At 48.3% G+C, this 22,860-nt stretch overlaps 8 protein-coding genes across 8 annotated transcripts; 6 read left to right on the forward strand and 2 right to left on the reverse strand.

The window, feature by feature from the left end:
- Positions 1-117: 117 nt before the first annotated feature.
- N7516_005141 (putative nucleoside-diphosphate-sugar epimerases) lies at positions 118-930 on the reverse strand (the record flags this gene model as incomplete). The annotated part of the gene is made up of 2 exons (XM_057217861.1): positions 118-622; positions 671-930. The coding sequence occupies 2 exons, from the start codon at positions 928-930 to the stop codon at positions 118-120; spliced, it is 765 nt and encodes a 254-aa protein (XP_057079744.1).
- A 2,367-nt stretch (positions 931-3,297) lies between these two features.
- On the forward strand, positions 3,298-5,084 carry N7516_005142 (putative serine peptidase, family S28; the record flags this gene model as incomplete). The annotated part of the gene is made up of 3 exons (XM_057217862.1): positions 3,298-3,507; positions 3,563-3,777; positions 3,833-5,084. The coding sequence occupies 3 exons, from the start codon at positions 3,298-3,300 to the stop codon at positions 5,082-5,084; spliced, it is 1,677 nt and encodes a 558-aa protein (XP_057079745.1).
- A 249-nt stretch (positions 5,085-5,333) lies between these two features.
- On the forward strand, positions 5,334-7,100 carry N7516_005143 (cytochrome P450; the record flags this gene model as incomplete). Its single annotated transcript, XM_057217863.1, has 4 exons — positions 5,334-5,783; positions 5,838-6,504; positions 6,574-6,840; positions 6,928-7,100. 4 exons carry the CDS (start codon positions 5,334-5,336, stop codon positions 7,098-7,100), a joined length of 1,557 nt encoding a protein of 518 aa, XP_057079746.1.
- A 611-nt stretch (positions 7,101-7,711) lies between these two features.
- N7516_005144 (uncharacterized protein) lies at positions 7,712-13,800 on the forward strand (the record flags this gene model as incomplete). The annotated part of the gene is made up of 2 exons (XM_057217864.1): positions 7,712-11,440; positions 11,500-13,800. 2 exons carry the CDS (start codon positions 7,712-7,714, stop codon positions 13,798-13,800), a joined length of 6,030 nt encoding a protein of 2,009 aa, XP_057079747.1.
- A 506-nt stretch (positions 13,801-14,306) lies between these two features.
- Positions 14,307-15,428, forward strand: N7516_005145 (uncharacterized protein; the record flags this gene model as incomplete). Its single annotated transcript, XM_057217865.1, has 4 exons — positions 14,307-14,369; positions 14,447-14,885; positions 14,970-15,322; positions 15,387-15,428. 4 exons carry the CDS (start codon positions 14,307-14,309, stop codon positions 15,426-15,428), a joined length of 897 nt encoding a protein of 298 aa, XP_057079748.1.
- Positions 15,429-16,723: 1,295 nt separating this feature from the next.
- N7516_005146 (glycoside hydrolase family 32 protein) lies at positions 16,724-18,643 on the forward strand (the record flags this gene model as incomplete). The annotated part of the gene is made up of 2 exons (XM_057217866.1): positions 16,724-18,471; positions 18,526-18,643. The coding sequence occupies 2 exons, from the start codon at positions 16,724-16,726 to the stop codon at positions 18,641-18,643; spliced, it is 1,866 nt and encodes a 621-aa protein (XP_057079749.1).
- A 1,535-nt stretch (positions 18,644-20,178) lies between these two features.
- N7516_005147 (uncharacterized protein) lies at positions 20,179-20,673 on the forward strand (the record flags this gene model as incomplete). The annotated part of the gene is made up of 1 exon (XM_057217867.1): positions 20,179-20,673. The coding sequence occupies one exon, from the start codon at positions 20,179-20,181 to the stop codon at positions 20,671-20,673; it is 495 nt and encodes a 164-aa protein (XP_057079750.1).
- Positions 20,674-21,237: 564 nt separating this feature from the next.
- On the reverse strand, positions 21,238-22,727 carry N7516_005148 (MCT family MFS transporter; the record flags this gene model as incomplete). Its single annotated transcript, XM_057217868.1, has 5 exons — positions 21,238-21,391; positions 21,445-21,542; positions 21,592-22,368; positions 22,424-22,640; positions 22,693-22,727. The coding sequence occupies 5 exons, from the start codon at positions 22,725-22,727 to the stop codon at positions 21,238-21,240; spliced, it is 1,281 nt and encodes a 426-aa protein (XP_057079751.1).
- Between the last annotated feature and the right edge of the window lie 133 nt (positions 22,728-22,860).

A 22,860-nucleotide genomic window follows, 5' to 3' on the forward strand; every position in this document is an offset into this window, starting at 1 on the left:
ATGTTTATTTTATGTCGTTAGGGATGGGTAAGAACAAAAAATCAGAGTAGTAACTAATTAAACATATATATACATATTAAGCCATTCCTATGATAATAGTAACAGCCCCTTGGATGCTCATAGCCCCAAAATCCTCCGCATACCAACGTTCCCAACGACATAACCTCCCCCTAATCTGAATACCCCCGGACCCTCCAATTTCCCCTCATAGCGTCCCGTCGCCATTTCCGTCAAGAACGACCCAAGGTGCTCCGTTGGAGAATGCATCGACTTCATGAGATATCGTATACTGGGGCCAAGCACAGCCAGGCCAATATTCGAGACAATTCCAGTCATTCCAGCAGACGGAATATACGGCTTTATGGCGACGTGTGTCACCGGATCAACGAAAGCAGGCCTCACGCTATCGACCCGAAAGGCCGGCTTTAGCTCTGACAGCGTTCCGAGAAGCGATTCAGTCTCGCCCTTTACTCTCGCAAAGATCGGTGAGAATCGCCCGGGAGTTTGCGTGGCGCCTTCGCCAGATACATGGATGAATCGGAAGGGATGGTCTGACGGCTTGATTGTGGAAAATGCATTTGCAGCTGCCAGGGTATAATCTTTGGTGATTTTGACGTATTGCCTATTCATTGTTAGTTTGATATTCATGTAACAAAGGCATCTCTCGTACTCTTTGGTGACATTGGTTTGGCTTGTCCCTAGGGCCCAAACACATCCATCCGCATCTTTCAATTGATCGAGCAGCTCTGGTTTGTATGATTCAAAGTTTGTGTGGGTGATGACTTGAACACGTGGGTCTTTTGCGTCTTCTGCCATTTTCACGGGGCTTCGGCTCAAAATTGATATCTTGGACACTGCTGCGTTTTTGAGCATGGCGTCGAGCACTGAAGACCCGACTAGCCCGGTTGCCCCTGTGAGAATAAGGTGCATTTTGGAAATTGTTGAATTGTTGATATTGTTGGAATTCAGGTGAATAATGGAGTAGGAGGGGAGACCTCAATTATATACCTCTCATTCGTTTAGTCCGTTCCGAATGCTTATACAATCCGCGAAAGAGGAACTCTCGTTGGTGCCCTAGATGCGGCTGACGCTGACAGCGCGCTAACTATATACAGTTAGTGCGTATAGTACGAAAAGTCGGATTTGAAAAGGTTTTATTGGTTGGAGTTAATGGGGATCCACTACTTTAACCCCATTTAGATGATGAACGGAGATAAGAGGTCTACTATTGTAATTGCCAGCAGCAACTGTTCAACATTATCACATACCTAGGTAGTAATTGCAAAGTCACAAACCAGGTATCACACCTAATGCCATTTGTGGCTAAGTTCGTGTTAGAATGCCACATGACCTCCCACTGTTTGCTCCTAGTACATTTAGACCTAGCACACATACTAGAAGATGGTTTCTTCTCTTCTAGCGCAATATAGAGATTCTTAGAGATTTTACCAGCATCCCTAGACTCCTCTCTAATGGGTTATAAGCTCCTTGCCGTTGAAGCCTCTATGGGATATAGCAGTTATTCAATAAGAGATAACAGTGAGAAGGCCTGTTAGACTTCATGTCTTTAAACCTTGAGCGAGATACTCTTTATGGAGGAAATACGATATCTTGAATAGTTGTAGTTCGTTAAGACTCTGCAACTCATATTCGGAAGGCGTGCCGAGATGCCTCGCTTCGCCTTCCCTTTAAGGGCACACAGTGGCCTGACTGTCATTTTCTCGTCACAATATGCTCCAAGTATAGCTTTATCTCAAATAATTACTCGTAGAATAATGATGAGTTGAAATTTAAGTAAATTATGTGACCATGTGTGTGCCTTTTGCCTTTGCCTGATTCGCCGTGTTGGACGGCCACAAGATGGGAAGGGGTGAACTGTTGTACAGCCTTGCACAGAGTTGATAGAAGCATGTGCTAGACTTGATTGATACCACACTTTGTCTTGAATATCGAAGCTTTGGAATATTCTAAACTGAAGCTTAGGTCGTTCGACAACGTTAGGGCTATATCATATGGTACCTGCAGCTCTAGTAGCCTCGTAATAAATATATCATCAAACCACAGTATCTATCACAGTATCTATCACAGCAACATTGCTTCTACAAATATCCCTATTCTTGGCTCTTTTGTATATTTGACAAGACACCCGTTCCACGTTCTGACTTGAAGGGGGAAAAGGGGGAAAGAGGGGAGATAGTAGAGGGGCACCGGTCCCGGAACCCCGTGAAGAAGAAAAGCGAAGAAAATCGCGTGGAATAAATCTTCCATGTCAATTCAAGCCACAATGAAATATGTTTTTACGGTGAGCGCAAAACTTGCTTTTTTTTCCCACCTGGTGTAGACATTCCGGATCAACATTCCACAATTCCCACCGTTCCCAGACATGATTCTAGGAAGATTAGATGAATTGAATCGGCAGAGAGACGGGAAATCTAATTAAACAATTACAACACAACAATACTAAGTTCGGGCTATTGTTCGGAGTCCGGTTGACTGTTGATTTTCCCAATGACCAATAGTCGACTTCAATTTCACACCCGGTTTCTGCTTTCGGGATCCACCCCCAGGTACTCCCGTACGGGGATAGGAGAGCCTCGCGTGGTGCCCATTTTTAGGTAAAACCAGATGCGGAAGTGTGTTGGTCTCAGCCTTAGAAAAGAGACTCAATTAATGGAATTTGTTAAACATCCAGAATCTCAGAAGTTCGCTGAATCTGTCGATCGCATTCCTGCCGAATCGAGAAATGATAGTCAATAATGACACCTAACGGGCAGCACTACATCACTAATGCAATGCACAGTGATTAGATCGTAGAAAAGTGTCGATAGCAATAAAAACGAGGGGTAAATGGGGGTAAATTGGGTAATTCTCTAAATTAATTCAAGATAGGTTACATTCAACTTAAACTACCTCTCGTGTTAAGGTCATACAATCACAGCCTACTAAGCCGCACGCGCGATAGTCATGTCTCGGGTGTGCCTTGTCAGCCCCCGGTGCTCACAGTGCCCGGGTGATTGTGTCCACTCCGCGTTAAGCCTATCGGGTGCCCCGAATCCACAATCCATCTGTTCCAGATGACTGCGGCCTGGCCCCAAACGCAACCATATTGTTCTTATCGTATTGTTCTTGGGGCCATAACCTAATGCGCCGTGATTTGTCTGATCACTTCCCCAATGGCGATCTATCGTAATGCATATATATACAGTAAGGGCCCCATCAGTGGAGATAACCCAAAAAGCTGTTCTGTATCCGTGTCTTTGGCTGGGTTTTTGAGAGACCCCTTAAGGTACTGTCAATATGCATTTTTCTACCGTGGCTCGTGGGACTGCCCTCCTGGCTGCGCTATCTGGTGCAGCTGCAGGAATTGTAACATCGCCGTTCAAGCGTGATCTGAAGCTTTCCGCTGAGCTGGGCATTCATCCAGATACCCTGCTCCGTCACAAGACTTCGGTGCAGGCTATTGCTAGTGGCCAGGTTGATGGGATAGTTAAGGCAGAATATGTTTCGGTATGTGTCGAAATTGTCCATATTCGTCGAGGACAGAAATGCTAACAATTGGTAGCTCCCCATTGACCACAGCAACTCTTCGGTTGGTCATTACCAGAACCGTTATTGGGTATCCGAAGAGAACTACAAGGAGGGCGGACCAGTCTTCGTGTATGATGTTGGTGAAGGAACTGCCGAATCATCGGCTCAGAGCTATCTGGGCAATTCGACTACGTTCTTTTATCAGTTGGTCAAGGATTTCGGTGGAATTGGTATCGTTTGGGAGCACCGGTTCGTTTCCTTTCCCTAGTGAAAGACTACCTCAACTAATCTAATCGCCTATTAGATACTATGGGGATTCTCTTCCCTACGACGTCAGCCCGCACATGAAGCCTGAGCATCTCCAGTACCTAAACAACAAACAGGCACTGGCAGATATCCCGTTCTTTGCCGCCAACTTCACTCGTGAAAGTTACAGTGATGTGGACTTGACCCCAAGTGGAACACCGTGGGTCATGGTCGGAGGCTCATATTCCGGCATGCGAGCTGCGTTCACCCGTCATTTGTATCCCGATACAATTTACGCCTCCTTCGCTTCCTCCGCTCCCGTGGAAGCCCGGATCGACATGAGCGTCTACTTCGACCAGGTTTACGACGGCCTGGTCACGTATGGGTACTCGAACTGCACCCGGGACATCCAGGCTGCACTGGAGTACATCGACCAGCAACTATCGCACAGTGAATCGACCGCGGCGTCCATTAAGCAAAAGTTCTTTGGCGAAGGCGCCGAGAAAAATAGCAACGGCGATTTCTCAGCCGCGCTTGCGATTATTTACAACTACTTCCAATCTTATGGCCTGGGCGGTGGTGCGGGCAGTCTGGGCTCATTCTGTGAGCACATGGAGACTGACCCGAAGACTAATACAACCGCACCCGCGCAAGGATTCGCCCACAGCCGAGGCAAGAAGTATGCTGCGGCGCGCTATGCATCATGGCCGGCTTTCACACAACTTGTCAATATGAATTCGAACACGAACTGCAAGAAGCTCGAAGCCAGCGAGCCTCTCTCGTGCGATTTGTCTCAGCCTTCATCCGAGCCGGACTCCATCAGCTGGACATGGCAGTACTGCACCGAATGGGGATACTTCCAGACCAACAACTTCGGACCTCGCTCGCTGCTGTCAAAATACCAGACACTCGAGTATGCGCAGGAATACTGCAACAAGGCCTTCCCCGAAGCTATCAAGAAAGGTCTGTTCCCCAAACATCCGCTGGTCGAAGCGACCAATGCGGAGACCGGCGGATGGTCTATTCGTCCGTCCAATGTTTACTGGAGCGGCGGCCAATTTGATCCGTGGCGTACTTTGTCTCCCCTCGCAGAGGGCACTCGGTTAGCCCCGCAGGGTGTGTCACTTACAACAGAGATCCCCAAGTGCAACGTGGAGACGGAGGAAAATACGATTTTCGGCTACATCATGCAGAAGGCGGAGCACTGCTTTGATTTCCGCACGGGCTTTGTACCTGGGGCCATTTCCCGGGGTTACTTCCACACTGCTCTGACAGAGTGGCTTGGTTGTTTCAAAGCCAAGACACGTTAAACCTTGAAATAGCTCTCGGAACCCTTGAAACGTTGGAAGGATCGCCGCAATCTGACTCACTTTGGACTTCCATGATTTGCCCATAGTGTTTAACCCTATTCCCCTTTTGTATCAGCTTGCGATGCCACTTTCTCTCACGTGGGGTTCTACCGAGGCCATGAACATACAATATTTTGCGAATTAGATCAATTCCATTTCACATATTTAATTGCTTATTCTTTCAATTCATGGAGATCCATTAACGTAAAAATGTTGTTCAGTCCTACAGTTGTCCTGGTTGGTGCGCTTTCTGCAGCCTTCTTGGTGGTGCGCTACTTCGTCCAGCTACATCACCACCGTACACAAGCCAAGGCCCTACACTGCCAGCCTGCCCGTTCAGGCTCCTCAGCCTTCTTCGGTATTCCAGGGTTTATTCGGTTGACCAAGGCTGTCCACGAAAAGCGCTGGATCGAGCATCTCTACGACGAATATACTGTCTATGGAAATACCTACAAACAGACATTCCTCTCCCGCAATATTATAACCACCAGGGAGCCCGAAAATGTCAAGGCAATCCTGGCAACCCAATTCAAAGATTTTTCTCTTGGAACAAGACATCAACAATTCTACCCACTCCTGGGTGATGGCATCTTCACCCTCGATGGTGCTGGGTGGTCGCATGCGCGCGGATTACTGCGCCCGCAGTTCACCAGGGACCAGGTAAACTTTATCGGAGAATTTATACACGCGATACTTGATTGACAAAAGTGACAGGTCGCCGATATTTCCATGCTGGATGACCATATCTCCAATTTAATCGACCTTATCCCCAAGGATAGAAGCAGTTTCGACATCCAACGTTTGTTTTTCCTGTTGACCCTGGACTCGGCAACGCATTTCCTATTTGGGGAATCGGTCGGCTGCATGCTTCCCCCTTCTGGAAAGATAGGCGTACTGGAAAAATGCGCCGTTGGTAGCGCACAGGGTTTCGCCAATGCCTTTGGAACCGCTCAGGATTATCTCGCTGCGCGAACTCGCGCCCAGGGAATGTATTGGGTTGTCAATCCCAAGGAGTTCCGTGAGGCAAGTCGGCAGGTGCACGAAGTCGTCGATCATTATGTCAATCTCGCTCTGGAGTCGAAACGTAACCCCGAAAAGAAGAACGTCGACGGTCGGTATATCTTCCTCGAAGCACTGGCGGCCGACAGCGATGACCCCAAGATCCTGCGCGATAATATGCTCAATATTCTATTGGCTGGTCGCGATACCACGGCTAGTCTCCTGAGCTCGACTTTCTTCTATCTTTCCCGTCACCCCAATGTGTGGAGCCGACTGCGTCGTGAGATTGTGGAAATCTTCGGAGACGCAAAGAACCCACGGTCGGAAATGACTCAGACCAAGTTGAAAGATATCCCTTATCTGCGATATGTGTTGAATGAAGGTGTGTCGATGTTTCCGTGGATACTGTTTACCCCGTCAATAGAGACATGCCCAACTAACTTCAATCCAGTCCTTCGTCTCCAGCCTCCTGTGCCTATGAACTTCCGCGTTGCAACCAAAGATACCTCCCTACCGGTCGGCGGTGGTGCGGACTACCAATCCCCGGTTTATATCAAAAAGGGTACGATGGTTGCCTACAGCGTCTACGCTATGCACCGCCGGACGGATCTATGGGGTAAGGATGCGACTTCCTTCCGGCCGGAGCGCTGGGAGGAAAATGCTAAGCATGGCTGGGAATACCTGCCTTTCAATGGTGGGCCGCGTATCTGTCTTGGTCGTAAGTTGTTGCATGTTCTTGTCTTTTTCCAGACAGAAGAAATTGAAGAATACACCCCGAATGACTGGCTAACTACCAATCTCCTAGAACAATATGCTCTCACTGAGGCAAGCTACACCGTCGTTCGTCTGATGCAGCACTTCGATACGCTCGAAAATGCGGACACCCATCCTCGTCAGGAGCCTATTAAACTATCCAATCTGACGATGTCGCATTATTTCGGAGTGCCTATTCGCTTGTACTCTTCGGATATGATTTAGGTTTCTTGGTTTCTGTTATGATTGAATGTGTATATGGATCTTGCAATTGAACAATACCAGTTTTTGATGCTTTGGGGTTCCGCTGTCAGGATATTTTAGAATCCATGATTTTGTCGTCATGCCATAGATTGGGTATAGGTAGATCCTTGCTGGATAAGCTGAACCAAAACGCTCGTGGAATCTCGGACTCATTCTAAGACATAATTTCTGCCTGAGGCATCAATCCCATAACCTCTTGCTCCTCAGTGCTCACTCTCCCCCGTTCTCTCGGTCAGCATGTCAACATCTCAACTCTCCGTGTTTGCTTTCCCATCCTGCGCAGAAATTTTCTCCCATATGCAACCTAGGCAACTACTCGATTGAATCCCACGTATCGGGCCCCATTGCCAGTTGCCGCTATCATGCCCTCGCCTGGTCGCACATGTCACGCTCGCGGAAAGTCCCAGATATGGACGCGTGCATTCTGCTGCCTGTGCGCCTTGCGAGGCTTGGCAATATGCCAGCCCCAAATCCCAAGCTAAAGCGGGGCTAAAGCTTTATGTCATTAGGCCCCAACCTTTGCTGACTTTCCAACTTCTACAAACATTGTTCGCAAGCGGACATTAAGCGTGATGTCCTTTCCAGACACTGATGGAAATGATGCCATTATGGTTGGCCTAGATGATGTTCGTGACTTCAACGTGGACAACATCCTTCCTCTCCCTCCCGCCGACATTGTTGAGATCAGGAAATGGCTTCAGCCAACCGCATATAACCTAGAGAGAAGTGAATACTCTAGACATCGTCTCTCATACCTTGCGGGAACGGGAAAGTGGCTCACCTCTACAACAACATTTCAACAGTGGGACCAAGGCGACGAAGGTGGGCTGTTGTGGGTCAAAGGTATCCCAGGCTCCGGCAAGTCTGTCCTAGCTGCTTCAATCATCAATCAGTTACAAAAGGATGGCATTCCTGTCATATATTTCTTTTTCAGACAGATCATCGATGCCAACCATCAGCCAGTGTCTGCTCTGCGGGATTGGTTATGTCAACTTTTGGATTACAGCCCTGCCCTGCAAGTCAAGCTGAAGAATTATATTGACGACTACCGTGATTTGGACAGCTTGTCCCCAACCGATCTCTGGAAAGACCTGAAGCTAGCACTGGCCACATTCCCCAAGGTCTACTGTGTCACAGACGCTTTGGATGAGATGGACCAGGGGAATGATGAGTTCCTCCACGCTTTGGTGGATTTGGGCCAGTGGCGCCCGTCTAATGTCAAGGTTTTCATCACGTCGCGCCCAGTATCAATAGTAGAGAATTCTTTGAGGTTATTCTCCATTCCCCAGATTCGACTGGAAGAGAAACGCGTCGATCTCGACATCGCAGCCTATGTACAATACAAACTTCGTCACTCATCGATCGCCCCTGAATCCTGGAGTGTCATAGAGGAAGCCATTCCTGGTCGGGCGAATGGGCTGTTCTTATACGCCAAGCTTTCAATGGATGCATTTCTTGAGCCAGGTGCCGACGCAAATGAGGTGCTCAAGGCATTGCCGGCTGACCTGAACGTCATGTACAATAATCTGTTGCACGAGCATGCAATACGCTCGGCTGTTCCCGAAGATTTGCAATTTCTTGTGTTGCAGTTTGTCACCCATGCCACACGCCCACTCCGTATTCTCGAGATCGCTGAAATGGTGAAAAGCGTCCAAGGTCCAACTACAGATCGCAGTCTGAAAGATACAAAAGACTTGGTGCGAGCCGCTTGTGGCCCGCTGCTCGAAATTCTCCCTGATGAGACGATCTCGGTCGTTCACCACTCATTCACTGAGTTCTTGAAAGGATTCACTCGTTCAAGCGAGTCGGATGATACGACATATCCGATCCTTCAACCGGGCTCAACGAACAAATGCCTGGCTATTGCGTGCCTGGAGTATCTCATGTCTGGCTGCCTAGTCGATCACCAAATGAAGGATACTACCGACAAATGGGAATATGTAAACCCTAAAGGCGACGAGCTACGAGAACTGAAGCTCCGGTTCCCGTTCCTAGAATATGCAGCGCATAATTGGTATATTCACATCCGTCGTGCAGTTTCAGCGGGTGAAGATATGGCACTCGTCTACACTATGCTTGATGGTTTCTTTGCGAAAAGGCGGGAGTTTACCACTTGGCGAGTTTTGGCATGGCCTAAAGCTGAAACCCGGGGCATCACCACGCTTCATGTCGCTGCGTGGGCTGGCTTGGCTGGATACGCCGCACACTTGCTTGAAAGAGGAGATACCATAGAAACGCGAGATGCTTGCGAAAATACAGCCTTATACTGGGCTGCCACTTCCGGCCACGACGACGTGGTACAGGTTTTGCTTGCCAACGGAGCCGACCCCAACGCAGAACATAAGGAAGGATACAACGCACTGCATATGGCAGCTAAAAAGAATCACGCTGCAGTGGCTAAACTTTTGCTTACTGCTGGCGTTGACCCGCTCACCCCCAAGACGAAAGAGGAACCCGGAATGAGGTGTGGGAACGCACCTACATCACGCGGAAATACACCTCTCATGTACGCATGTGATAATGGCCATGTGGAGACGGTAGCCGAGTTCCTACCTTTTTTGAAAAGCATTCACACATGTCAGCAAGCCCTTTGCTGGGCGGCGAATGCGGGGCAATGTGCAGTGGTTGAGTTGATCATTCAACATCCAGGTGTTGATGTGAACGGGACATGCCGAGGGGCGACTGCTCTCTTTGCAGCTTGTCGCGGTCGCGGAGATGTAAACACCATTCGTGCATTATTGCGAGCGGGAGCCGATCCAAACATATTGTGTGCACACACAAGAAAAATGTTTCCTAGGTACATGCTCAGGTCAGACAATGATACGGATCAAGATCCTACAAGGGGGAATACCGCATTACATGCACTTTGTGGATACGGCAAGAGAAGAGGCACTGTCTCGTCAGCGAGCGTGGATTCTCTGCTTCAGGCAGGGGCCAATGTTCATGTACGAAGTCCTGCCGGCGTAACGGCCCTGCACTATGCCTGCGATTACCACCAAGCGGATGTGGTCAAGATGTTACTCGAAGCTGGGGCAGATCCTACGGCAGAAGACGATTCCGGGGCTACACCATTACACACAGAAGGAAATAGAGACGAAGAACTGCTTCCCGTGCTTTTGGGCACAGGAACAGTCGATATCAACAAGGCCATTGGGAAAACTAAAATGACCCCATTGTTATTTCGGCTTCAGGGCTTTCATATGGACCGAGTTTTTGCATTCTTGGAGTATAAGCCTGATGTCAATATCGCTGACATCTCGGGCAATGGTCCGCTACACAAGGTTCTCGCGGACTATAAGGCTCACGGTGGTGTTATCGATGCCTTGATATCTCTGGGCGCCAATCCAAATGCGATGAACAATGAAGGAAATACCCCGTTGCACACCATGAATGGTCAACATAGCCCATTCATTTCCAAGTTCGTTGATGCTGGTGCAGACCTCGAAGCTCGAAATCACGATGGCTATACAGTTCTTTTCAAACATGCAAACGATGAGCCCTTTCAGACATTGATTGATCTGGGCGCTCGCCTCGATACGCGGGACTCTACTGGCCGAACTCTGTTGCATCGCTGTTGCACAAACACCGATCGCTTGGACTATCTGATAAGCCTCGGCCTAGATCCTTTGGCCACAGATCATCAAGGGAACTCCCTTATGATGGAAGTTGCCGCTACCAAGAACTGCAAACAGCCTGCTATCATGAAACATCTGGTAGCACTGGGTTTGGACATAGATCAAGCAAACCATCGTGGGAGGACCGCTCTTCATGCCCTGTGTGCTGTGTTCAAGCTTTCATCCTCGTCAGAAGAAGAAGATGGCCTGGATTATCTGCTTGGAGTCTGCAAGAGCGTGAACTCTAGTGATTGTCACGGTGTTCAGCCCCTGCACCTCGCCGCCACAATATCCGAGTCCCATGTCCTGAAGCTTCTCAGTGCCGGTGCAGACATGTTCAAAGTAACAAACGAAGGAATGTCGGTGCTCCATATAGCAGCTCGCACCCGCCAGCCCAATATTGTGGCTCTCTTCTGCTCTAGGCTTATAGCACTCGGGGCGGAAGTTCGAGCTGCATTTGTGAACCAACAGACCACCAAAGGGGAAACAGCCCTCCACTATGCTTGCCGTTCGGGTCGCCCTGAGACCGTCCAAGAATTGCTCGAAGCCGGCGCCGATCCCACCATACTGGACAGTGGAGATCGTTCACCTTTCAGAGCATGTGCGCAGTTTGAGACAGAAGAACAACTATGGAGCGGTTATAGGAAGGTAGTGCGGAGGGACTACCTCCATGCCGCCGGCATCCTAGTGAGCGATCACCAACGGCCGTTCTTTGATCCCCCAATAGGGATGTTAATTACGGGCAGGATACGGAGCATGATACAGTTCGCCTGGATGAGATTCTCGATTTACTTGTTCGTCATGGAGCCCTCTCTCCCGGTAAGGATTGTCTCCAAAGGACGTTTGATGAAGCCATTTCGAATCGGTACGAATACACTCTGGATGCTCTCTCACGATTGCAATCTCGCCTTCCTGACGTGAAATCATATCACCCCTATGGGCTCAGCTATCTCATTTGCAAAGGCCGTCTGGATGCGACAAAACAAGCGTTTAGAGAGCACGACGGACGTGACCCTACATTATTCACTGGACATGATTACACCTCCTTTATGACAAAGTTAATGTTCGCCAGGCAGTACGACCTGTTTGAAGAGGGAGCAGGGAAGAAGCTTAGTGTCTCCAAACTCAGTCGCTCCGATGCCTCTTTAATGCATCGTCTTGTGGGCTGGGGATATAAAGAGCTGCTGGAACGTGTTTGTGATAAGGATGCCGCACTAAGGTTTGATGACCACAAATGGTGTCGAGAGGCAGAAAAGGAACAAGAATGCGTTGTGGGATCTACGCAGCCTCTGCTGGTGACTGCATGTGAGCGCAATTTGCCCAATATGGATGTGGTGGAATTCCTTGTTGAGAAGGTCGGCGTCAACCTTAACGCCCAATTCAGAAGCAGCCCAGTATGGGAGGGTACGAAAACGGCCGGAGGGGCCCTTCATAAGCTCGCGGTCGGGCGCAGTTGGTGGCAAGTTTACAAAGCATTGCCGTATTTGATCAAAAAGGGGGCAGATCTTGAGCTGCGTAGTGAGGATGGAGAGACACCATTACATGCAGCCATGAATCCCAAACATGGTCCCTTCCGCAGAGATGCCGTGGAGGTTCTCATTGAGTGCGGCGCAGATGTCAATGCCGTGGATGACAAGGGAGAGACATGTTTGTCAAAAGCCGGTAATGATCTAGAGATGACCAGGCTACTCATGGATCACGGCGCCCATATTAGTGCAGCGGCCATTTTCTCTGCGATTGCAATGGGCGAAATTGAGATATTGGAAACATTGCTGTCACAGGGTGATTACGCAAATCTCAGACGACCTGACCCAGTTACCCCTCGGGAAGAAAGCGAACTCGAGCTCAGTATTCTTGATTCCGAGGTCTCGCCTCTTCTCTCTGTCGCCATACCTAAACTGCGGTCCATCAAGTATTACTATAGTAAGCCACCATCTCGCTCGAATGTGGATGAGGATTTACTCGACGCCCGTATCATGACAATACTACTCAATCACGGCGCAGATCCATTTGGCACATATGTCGGGGAGCTCCCATGTCCAGCATTCTACATGAAGGCAACATACTCAAACCTGGGTGGGCCTGATATCTCGCACCCACGGATTGAACCCCAAAGACACACTATCATCCATGAAATTCTGAAATCAGATCACATAAGTGGGCCATTCTTTCAATTACCATCGTTAGAGCTTGAGCGGCGGGATTCAAGCGGTTGCACATTGCTTCTTGCAGCTTCCCAGAGCGAGAATACACTGAACACCAAGGTCGATGTTATTGAAGCTGGGACAACCATTACGAAAACAATTTTCCAAGAGCTCATAGACCGTGGCGCAAATGTCATGGCACAGGACAACGATGGCAATACCATCCTCCACCATCTAGAATCCTTCGAGGCCGACTCAGAGTTTTTCAAAACTCTCAAGGAAGTTATCATCAAGAATCCGGGGCTTCTCAATCAGCGGAATAAGAAGGGTGAAAATTTCTTTCACCGCATCCTGATTTTAGAAGACTTCGATCTTATCGATGATCTTCTCGAACTGGGTGCTAATCCTCTCCAGCCAGACCCGAATGGAAACACGGCGCTTCATCACTTGGCTGAGCACCTCGACAAGACCCAGGCTCACTTCAAGCGATTCCTAGAAGCGGGCATAGATATCAACTCTCGTAACAACCAGGGCGACACACCTCTTTTCAAATTTATTGAGAGTGGTGTTGTAGCTTCTGGGAGCTACTGTGATGACGATTCTTATGAAGAGGAGGATGACCTCACCCGAGCCATCTTCGACCTCTTCGACGAGGCTGGAGCTGACTTCTTCGCACAAAACAATGCAGGCTCTTCATTGCTCCATGTGTTGGCCTCTAAGAAGGTAAGTGACTGGCGCGCTGAGAAATCCTCTCACAATCTGGTCCGGCGATTCCAGATTCTGATGGATCGGGGACTTGACCCTTTGGCTGAGGATGCACGCCAGCGGACTAGTTTGGATGTTGCTGTTGTTTGTGGTAGTGACCATATCATGAATTTATTTGCGCGAAAGCCGATGGAGTAGAATAGTTTAGGGGGGGACAGCAGCAGGGGGGTCGCATTGTGTGAGTGGAAATACTAGTTGTGACCCCATATCTGCTTATATATCGAAAGGATCAAACGACAACAACCTTCCTGCCTAAGGCGGATAGGATATTCGCTCCGTCCCAGGATTGCTCTTCCTCTCGTTCTTTCTTTCTCCCAAGACTTAAATCTTTCTCTTTTTTCCATGTCGACCGGATCTCGTAGGTTACCAACTTACCGCCACTCCGTCGATATCCTTCCTCTACATGTCGTTCGCGCCTAGCAGCGTGGGCTATGACGGACGATAGAGGGAAATTAGATAGTTGGATGCCATCTGGCTCAGCTAGATAAATAAGGGTTAGTGTAATCCTGTAGGAGCGAATATTACAGGGATTAGGGCTCGCGGTCACATGTTGCGGGACTCTTACGGTTCTCCGGCTATTCCTCCACCCCCTTTATAATGGCCAAGAACTCTCAGATTTGAGTAGCACATTCGTCGAATCAACAATGGAGAAATACACAATTCCTATTGAAAAGGCTGTCGAACTGACGCCAGTGTCTTCGAAACCGGTATGCCCCTTTCTTCGATTGATTTCTTTTGCTTTTTACTTGGTCATCTGTCTCTAAAAAGTAGTTAATTTCTTCAGGATAACTTCATTAACGCTCAACCGCTGTGGAGCTTCGCGGGCGGCTATGGAGTCTACGGCGGATCAACTGTTGCCCATTGTCTTGTGGCCGCTCAAAAGACCATCCCGAGTGACTATGTCGCCCACTCTCTCCACTGCGCCTTCGTCAGCCCCGGTAATCCAAAGCGACCGATTGAATATCGTGTTGAACGTACACGCGATGGGAGAAGTTTCATTACGAGGACTGTCCACGCCACCCAGAAGGCCGGTGTGATCTCCGAGGCAATTGTTAACTTTGTGCGGGTGGGAACGTACAGTAATAAGGATGACATCGACAAGACAGGGAAACTCGAACATGGGAGAAAAATGCCCAAGGGCTTGACACTACCCGATCAAGCAGAGATGAATGGGAAGGGGGTGGATGGGCCGTTTGAGGCTCGCTGGGGGGAAATCTTGGATCGTAAGTCTTTCCCTAACCCTAACCGTGATCGAAGCTTGTTTTCTCCTTGCTTTTATATTTATTCGAGTCTAATATAATGAATAGAAGTATCTCACGACCTGGTCAACACTCAGATTCGATACTGGGTACGGGCCAAGGACCCCATCCAGCAAAGGGGTCCTCAGGCCCAGCTCGCGGCGCTAGCATACATGTCCGACGCGTATTTTATTGGCGCCGCAGTTCAAGTACACGACTTGTCCGGTCAAACATTCGGGACTAACATGGCCATGGCAGCTAGTCTGAATCATACAATTTACTTCCACCACCCCGAAGCGGTGCGGGCGGATGAGTGGATGTGTTCCGAAAGAGAGAGCCCGTGGGCTGGCAACGATCGTGCGCTGGTGATTCAGAGGATTTGGTCTCCTAAGGGAATCTTAGTGGCCACATGTGTCCAAGAGGTAGTTAACTATCTTCCTACGTTCCTAGCCGTTTACGCTGGATTGCTGACTAGTCCGTACCCAGGGAGTCTTGCGTGTCCAAGTGCCCGGGAAGTTGAAACTGTGAAAGTTCCGTCTCCGATTGGCGGGGCCATAGGCGACATCATCAATTCTAGACTAGTCCTAGGAAGTCGTTGTGGCTTCCCGGAGAATTATTGCTTTTTTACGAGTTAGGCGAATGATTTAGTTATAAATATTGCGGCGGACATGCTATCATTTATGTGTAATATAACATATCCAAGGCTATATATACCCTCTCCTAGCGCTCGTAATACCACTTGGAACCGGGAAGGTTTGGATCCATATAGACATTATAATCCTAAGAGAAAGTAAGTTAAAGTTACTCTGGTATAGAAAGATACGTAAAGCAATGAAGAATGCTTACTATTTTATGTCTATAAAAAAATACTTTTGAACCAACACAGTGTATAGTTATAGCTTACATATATCACCATCCCTTTGATTCATTCTATTCCTCACTTCTTCCCCCCAGATCATTTACGCGTTGCATGTTTTCTTATTTTGGGGTGTCTACATTTTACATTAGCGCGATTCAATCCCTATCGAAAGAGAGGGCTACTCACCTTCTCTTATAGTGTAGTCAGTCGTGTACATCAACGGACAGCTGGCGGGCAGATAACTTGAAGACCGATGAGGAAGGTACACATGTTACCTGTATACAACATAGGTATGTGATACGTAAGAATCTTGGATCTCTTTATCCCCGAGACCACTACTCCGTACGACAGGGCCATTATTGCCTTTGGTTTATGGAGAAAATAGAATAAAAATGTCCAAATGAGTTCCCACGCTGAAACTTCGGAATGTCTCATGCCCGTCATTTGTGATACTGCAACGTGATTGATGCAGCTAAGCATTATGGATGCTAGCTACATGCAGATGTCTCCTAACAGTGGGGAGACTCGGGCTTTATTGATCCCCCAGACGAACACCTCGATCCTAACATTGAGCTATCAAATTGTACGCCCTCTCTTAATCTTTCATTCCTAGGTTTTTTTTTATATCAATCCATCAAGCCGAAACACTCCCAAATTGAGCCGAATCATAGAGAATTCCCCAAATCCAAGAGAGTCATAGAACCTTGTACCTGCATGTTTTGTTTGTATCGGCGAAATTGTCACCCGGGGTTTCCCCGCGGTTTTACCGTCGAGTCACGGAAACTACCGACTACATCCAAAGAGGAAATGAACAACGCAACTCGATCCATATTGAATCGAGAGGCTATTTTCATTGGCTGTTATCTTCATCTAATCTCGGTCAATTTATCTTGGGCATGTCAAAACATATAAAAGTCTGTATATATCCCGGGGAAAGCTCCAGGAGCTATCTAAGATCTACACCATGAAGCTCTCAAGTGTAATGACCGTGGGTTTGGCAAACCGGGTACTGGCTGCCAACCCTCCTGTCTCCCCAATTGACTACAACTCGGCTCCACCAAATCTTTCTACCTTGGCGAATGCAACCCTATTCGACACCTGGAGACCCAAGGCCCATCTCCTCCCTCCATCTGGGAAGATTGGCGACCCATGCGGGCAATACAGCGATGCTAAGACTGGTCTCTTCCATGTAGGTTGGCTGCACGACGGAATGGCAGGAGCTACAACCGATGATCTCGCTACCTACAAGGACCTCAATCCTGATGGAGCTCCGTTCATTATCGCCGGAGGAAAGAACGACCCTCTGGCTGTCTTTGACGGTTCCGTCATTCCCAGCGGTATCAACGGTCTGCCAACCCTGCTGTATACCTCTGTCTCGTATCTCCCAATCCACTGGTCCATCCCCTACACCCGGGGAAGCGAGACACAATCCTTGGCCGTTTCCCATGACGGTGGACGCAACTTCACTAAGCTCAACCAAGGCCCCATGATCCCCGCACCTCCTTTTGCTGTCAATGTCACGGCCTTCCGTGACCCCTACGTTTTCCAAAGCTCCATTCTGGACAAATCGGTCAACAGCACTAAGGGAACCTGGTATGTCGCCATCTCCGGCGGTGTCCACGATGTCGGACCTACCGTGTTCCTCTACCGTCAGCATGACGCAGACTTCCAGTACTGGGAATATCTTGGCCAATGGTGGAATGAGCCCGTCAACACAAGTTGGGGCAAGGGTGACTGGGCCGGCGGCTGGGGCTTCAACTTCGAGGTTGGCAATGTCTTCGGTCTGAATGCAGAGGGATACAGCGATGATGGTGAAATCTTCATTACCCTCGGTACTGAGGGCTCCACGCTCCCCATCGTTCCCCAGGTCTCTTCCATCCACGATATGCTGTGGGTGGCTGGAAATGTCACTAACGACGACTCCGTCACCTTTAAGCCAACCATGGCAGGTGTGCTTGACTGGGGTCTGTCGGCCTATGCTGCAGCAGGCAAAGTCTTACCAGCCAGCTCTCAGGCATCCAAAAAGAGCGGTGCCCCCGATCGTTTCATCTCCTACGTCTGGCTCACCGGAGATCTATTCGAGCTAGCGAAGGGATTCCCCACTGCTCAACAAAACTGGACCGGTGTTCTCTTGTTGCCGCGTGAGCTGAATATCCGCACTATCCCCAACGTGGTTGACAACGAGCTTTCCCGCGAGTCCTTGACATCGTGGCGTGTGGCCCGCGAAGGATCTGGTGAGGTCGATCTCGAGACAATGGGAATCTCAATTGCCAGGGAGACTTACAGCGCTCTTACATCCGGTCCTTCGGTTGTCGAGTCTGGTAAGACCTTGTCCAAGGCTGGTTCCGTGCCTTTCAACACCTCACCCTCAACCAAGTTCTTCGCTATGACAGCGAATATCTCTTTCCCGGCCTCCGCCCGTGACTCTGGTATTCAAGCTGGTTTCCAGGTCTTGGCCTCTGGTCTTGAGTCTACCACTATCTACTACCAATTCTCCAACGAGTCCATCATCATCGACCGCAGCAACACAAGTGCCGCGTCGAAGACAACTAATGGAATTCTCAGTGACAATGAGGCGGGCCGTCTTCGTCTCTTTGATGTCTTGGAAAATGGAAAGGAAAAGATTGAGACTTTGGAGCTCACCGTCGTGGTGGATAATGGTATGCTGGAAGTCTATGCCAATGGACGATTGGCTCTAGGCACTTGGGCTCGGTAAGTTTCTCATTTTTCTTTCTGTAAGATTGGTCAACAACTAACAACATGCAGGTCTTGGTACACCAACTCGACTGGTATTAACTTCTTCCACAATGGCGTCGGAGAGGCGACATTTAGTAATGTGACGGTCTTCGAGGGACTGTATGACGCCTGGCCACAAAGAAAGTGAACGACACTCCGTTGTTGAATGGCCTCGGCGAGAGTCTCTAATGCAGTTTTTGTATATATACATGTAGACAAAACAGACAAACCCATAGTCGGCCGCCCATACGGCCTTTCTCTCTGTGAAAGTAAGACTATAATAATTTCTAATTGGTTCATGATATTACGGGTGTGATATATAAGAACATAGCGATGGGTTTTAGATGTTCTTTTCAGATGTCTTTCTAAATAGTTATATACGAAGGCAGTAGAAATCATAGATGAACCATACAGGCTGTCACTCCACATAAGTAGCTCTAGCTCTCCCTACAGATATGTAGGAGTCAACCTTTCTTCTCTCTCTGGCCTATATACTTTGGTCAAGTAAGGGATTTTAATAATATGACGTTCTGTTTGGTGTTCACCTTAACAATATACATATAGGAACTAGGTGTCTGAGTGCCTGGGTGCCTGGTTGCCTGGTTGCCTGAGTGTTGATTAAATATCAAAATCAGTGTTGTGGTTGGTAACCGCAGAAACCTGTGTAGTCTAGTTGGGATGTCGACCACGAGTCACACCTGATCTAGAATGAACTTTTGTGTTCGCACACCAAGGGTTCGAACCCCGAGGACCGCAAGTCGCTGTTGAGAAGTTTCGCATTCTTTGGCTGGGTTTGTCATCTTTTTTTTAATATATCTACTGTTCTCCTCCACGTTACCTAATATTATAATACATGAATATAGTGCTTTACATTGATCAAATACGGGATTTTAAGAATATAACTGTTAGGAGAGGTCTACGTGGTGTGATTTTCAAATGTGAGTGTAGTAGGAAAGCCTTTGCCACTGCATTGTGCACCGGCAACCTGAGCCTAGGGTACTCCGTATATAGTTCGAAGAAAAACTATTTTAAAGTTCACGAAAGAAGCCGTTTAAGAGGAAATTGAAACCGAAATCCAACGGGGCAAGGTAATAACGCCATGGCAAGGCTCTTCGCCTAAAAGAAAAACAAGAAATTGGACTTGGCCATCTTTAGCGTCCAGTAGTGCTGACACTTTGTTGGGGGCGAGAGAGACGTTGAAGAGCCCACGCCAAATCACCATGTAGATCGCATTGTTAGCTTGTACAGTTATCCACTTCAGCTTGACGATCTGAAACCCAGACTTGCACGGCTTGACTCCACATTTAAGCCCCCCGACATTTGGAGCCAATAAATCACTCAGTACAATGTCTACAATATATCCTTTTGCGGGATAATTTGTCTGCAGCCAAGGGACACACGGCTATCAATGCCTTACCAGGCTGCCCCATCGACAGCCACCAACGCAGCAACTCCAGATATTCTATTCAAATTGCCTCAATTGGAATATGCTCAGTGACACTGAACATTTTAAATTGTCTCATTATGTCATCTAATAAGGGTAAAAGGAGCCACCTCGGGGGTGTGAAGGTAACTCGGGGCAAGTATAAAGGACCGCTGAATGCCACCGACAAGAGAAGAACACCAACAACATCAAACTCCTTGATACCTTCAACCCTGAAATCTCAATTCCATAAAATAAACATGCCTTCTCTCCGCAACATGCTTCTTTGCCTAATGGCTACCTCTACAACCGTCTACGCCGAGCGCTTGAAGGTCGTCTGGTCAAACGGTGACTTTTCAACTATCTCCGGTCCCGCCGGCGGTAATACCAATGGCCACTACACAGGCTTCGCGATCCTGAATGAGGCTGGTGAAGCTGTTTACGACCAGGCCTATCCCGACGATCACGCTCCCTGTTACAACACCGGCGACGGCCGCGAGTTCACCATCGAGGGAGACTGCTGGGCGACCCCACGCAAGTTTAAGTGCGAGGCGGACTTCGCTGGTCACCCTGACACTTGTGAGGTTAAGGACGGGGATGGAAACAGTCTCGGTAGTTCCAAGGGACAGACGGATACAACTTTCATTGGTATTGCTATTGGTCAGGACTCGAGTTGTGTGGTTGAATTTGATTCTGACAGTGATGGCTGTCCTGTTGATGACGGCAACGGTCCGCTTCACGTTACCTCGGGCTAAACGACATTTGACAATTGCTTAGAAGACCGGGAGCACTTGTGAATGCTGAAACTTGTCTTTGTTCTTTGTATATATGGGTTCTGTGTTCTATGTATATAAGTGGGATTCCAACCACGAAATTCGAACACTGCTATTTGGAGTACCAGCAACTGTCCTAGCTGCGACAGTGACAGCATATGAGAATCCATTTGGGCTGTCTTAGGAATTCCACTATGACTGTACAATACTAGGCAATAAGATAGGTAGGTGATGTACAGAAAATATGTATTGGCGAGCAATAAAAGGTATCATAGTGCAACTAACCCGACAAAACTAGGGCGCCAATATTAGACCTAAATCGGAATCTATCTTCAAATAACACAACCTCGCGCTATAGCCTGTCTGAGCAAGATTGACAGGTGTCCAACGGCCCTGTCCAGCTGGCGGGCTAATGTTGTACTAAATCCATCATTCACAGAAGAAGCTGTGCAAGGACTTCCTCGAAGAATCATTCTGCATCACAAGTCGGCTAACGTCACCAACTGATATCACATACCAACAAAAGCTTCCCATAATGGCCAAGCATTAGATGATAGCCCGAAGCTCTCTGTTCTGTACCAGACGCGCGGCAATCAAAAGGAGACCACCCAGTAGCAAGGTGACCCCTGAATATATTGACAGGGAAAGATACCCATATTTTTCAACTAGAGCACCACTAATGGGCACATTTGCCATAGCACTGCGATTCGTGTCAGCATCTCACATGATTCTTTCAAGAAATGGTGGTCATACGATAGAGCTGTGGAGCCTGTCACAGTCCCGATTGCCAAACCAAGAGTCGTAGAAGTAGCAACCTGAGCAGCACAAGCTTGCTGGAGAGATAGAATGCCCTATAATTCTCGTCAGTGTTTGAAGGTTTATCATTTGTGGATAACTCACTCCAGAAGCAAAGCCGTAAGCAGCGCACCAAATCACCAGACCGGCCACAGATGTCACCTTGGTCCAGCACAATGCAACAATCCCTGCGGATATAGTGGCAATGATGCAACAGTTGAATTTTCCGTACTTATCAGCAACAATGCCAGAGAGGACTCGGCCGGGGAACGAAGCGGCATTCACAATGGAAACAGTATAAAATGCCAAAGAAGTAGAGAATCCTTTCTCAACTGCGTAGGACGTTGTGTAGAAGAACGGCGAGAACATGCCAAAATATATCATGAACATCGCAAGGCACAGTAGCTGCAACGATGGCTTGCGCATAAGGGCCAAAGCCTCTGCCTTGTGACTCTGCGGTATGTCCTTTTGTTCAGTGGCATTTTCATCATTTTGCTGGTTTGAATCGCGACTTTCCGCATTCGCTTTAGGTGTATCTGGAGATTTGGCAGCTGCACAAGAAAAGATGAAGCAAGGAATCATGATAAAGCCGACAATTCGCATCGTCCAGGGAAACCCGATGCTGGGTTTGTTGATCAATCTATCGATTGCAATGGGCCAGACAACTCCGCCGAGTGACGAACCCGCAAGAACAATCCCCATCGCCGCAGCGCGCTTGACTTTGATATATTGTCCGACCAATACGAGCATTGGCCATATCGCCAAGCCCATGGAAATACCAAGCACGACACCCTGGGCGAGCAGGAATTGATAGAACTCCTGACACAGCGAAGTCATCATAAGCGCAAAGACACATCCGGATGAGCCAACATATACCATAAGCTGTTCAAAGGAAGTATTAGTTTCTCTCCCAATGATTCAGGAAGAGTATCCATACTTTTGGTCCAAAGATATCAAGCATTGCTCCCGCGCCAACAGATGTAGCAAACAGAAAGAATATTGAAATAGCCCCAATCCATGCGACGGTAGATGTCGAGCTTGAAGATAGCTGATCTTTTGCGTAATACTCTTGGAAGACACCGAATGAGTTCATAAAGCCCACTGTGCAAAAAGCACATGTGAAGGCGCCGATTATTGAAAGCCATGCTCGTGGTCTAGAATAGTCAGCGGTCAGCTATATTTTAACTTGAAGCATATTTCACGTACGTGTATTCAGTGGGAGGACTATCCTTTGGTGACATTTTGCTGGTCATGGGAATCTTGAGGCCAGGAAAATGAACAGACCAATGTGAAAATGCAATGGATTAGAATTGAAGAAAAAGCATTGCAGAACGCCATGATTCTTATAAGAAGTCGAATGATTACTTTTACAAA

The sequence above is a fragment of the Penicillium verrucosum genome, assembly GCF_028828655.1.
Source record: "Penicillium verrucosum strain IBT 35672 chromosome Unknown utg000001l_segment0_segment0, whole genome shotgun sequence".
Classification (NCBI taxonomy): domain Eukaryota; kingdom Fungi; phylum Ascomycota; class Eurotiomycetes; order Eurotiales; family Aspergillaceae; genus Penicillium; species Penicillium verrucosum.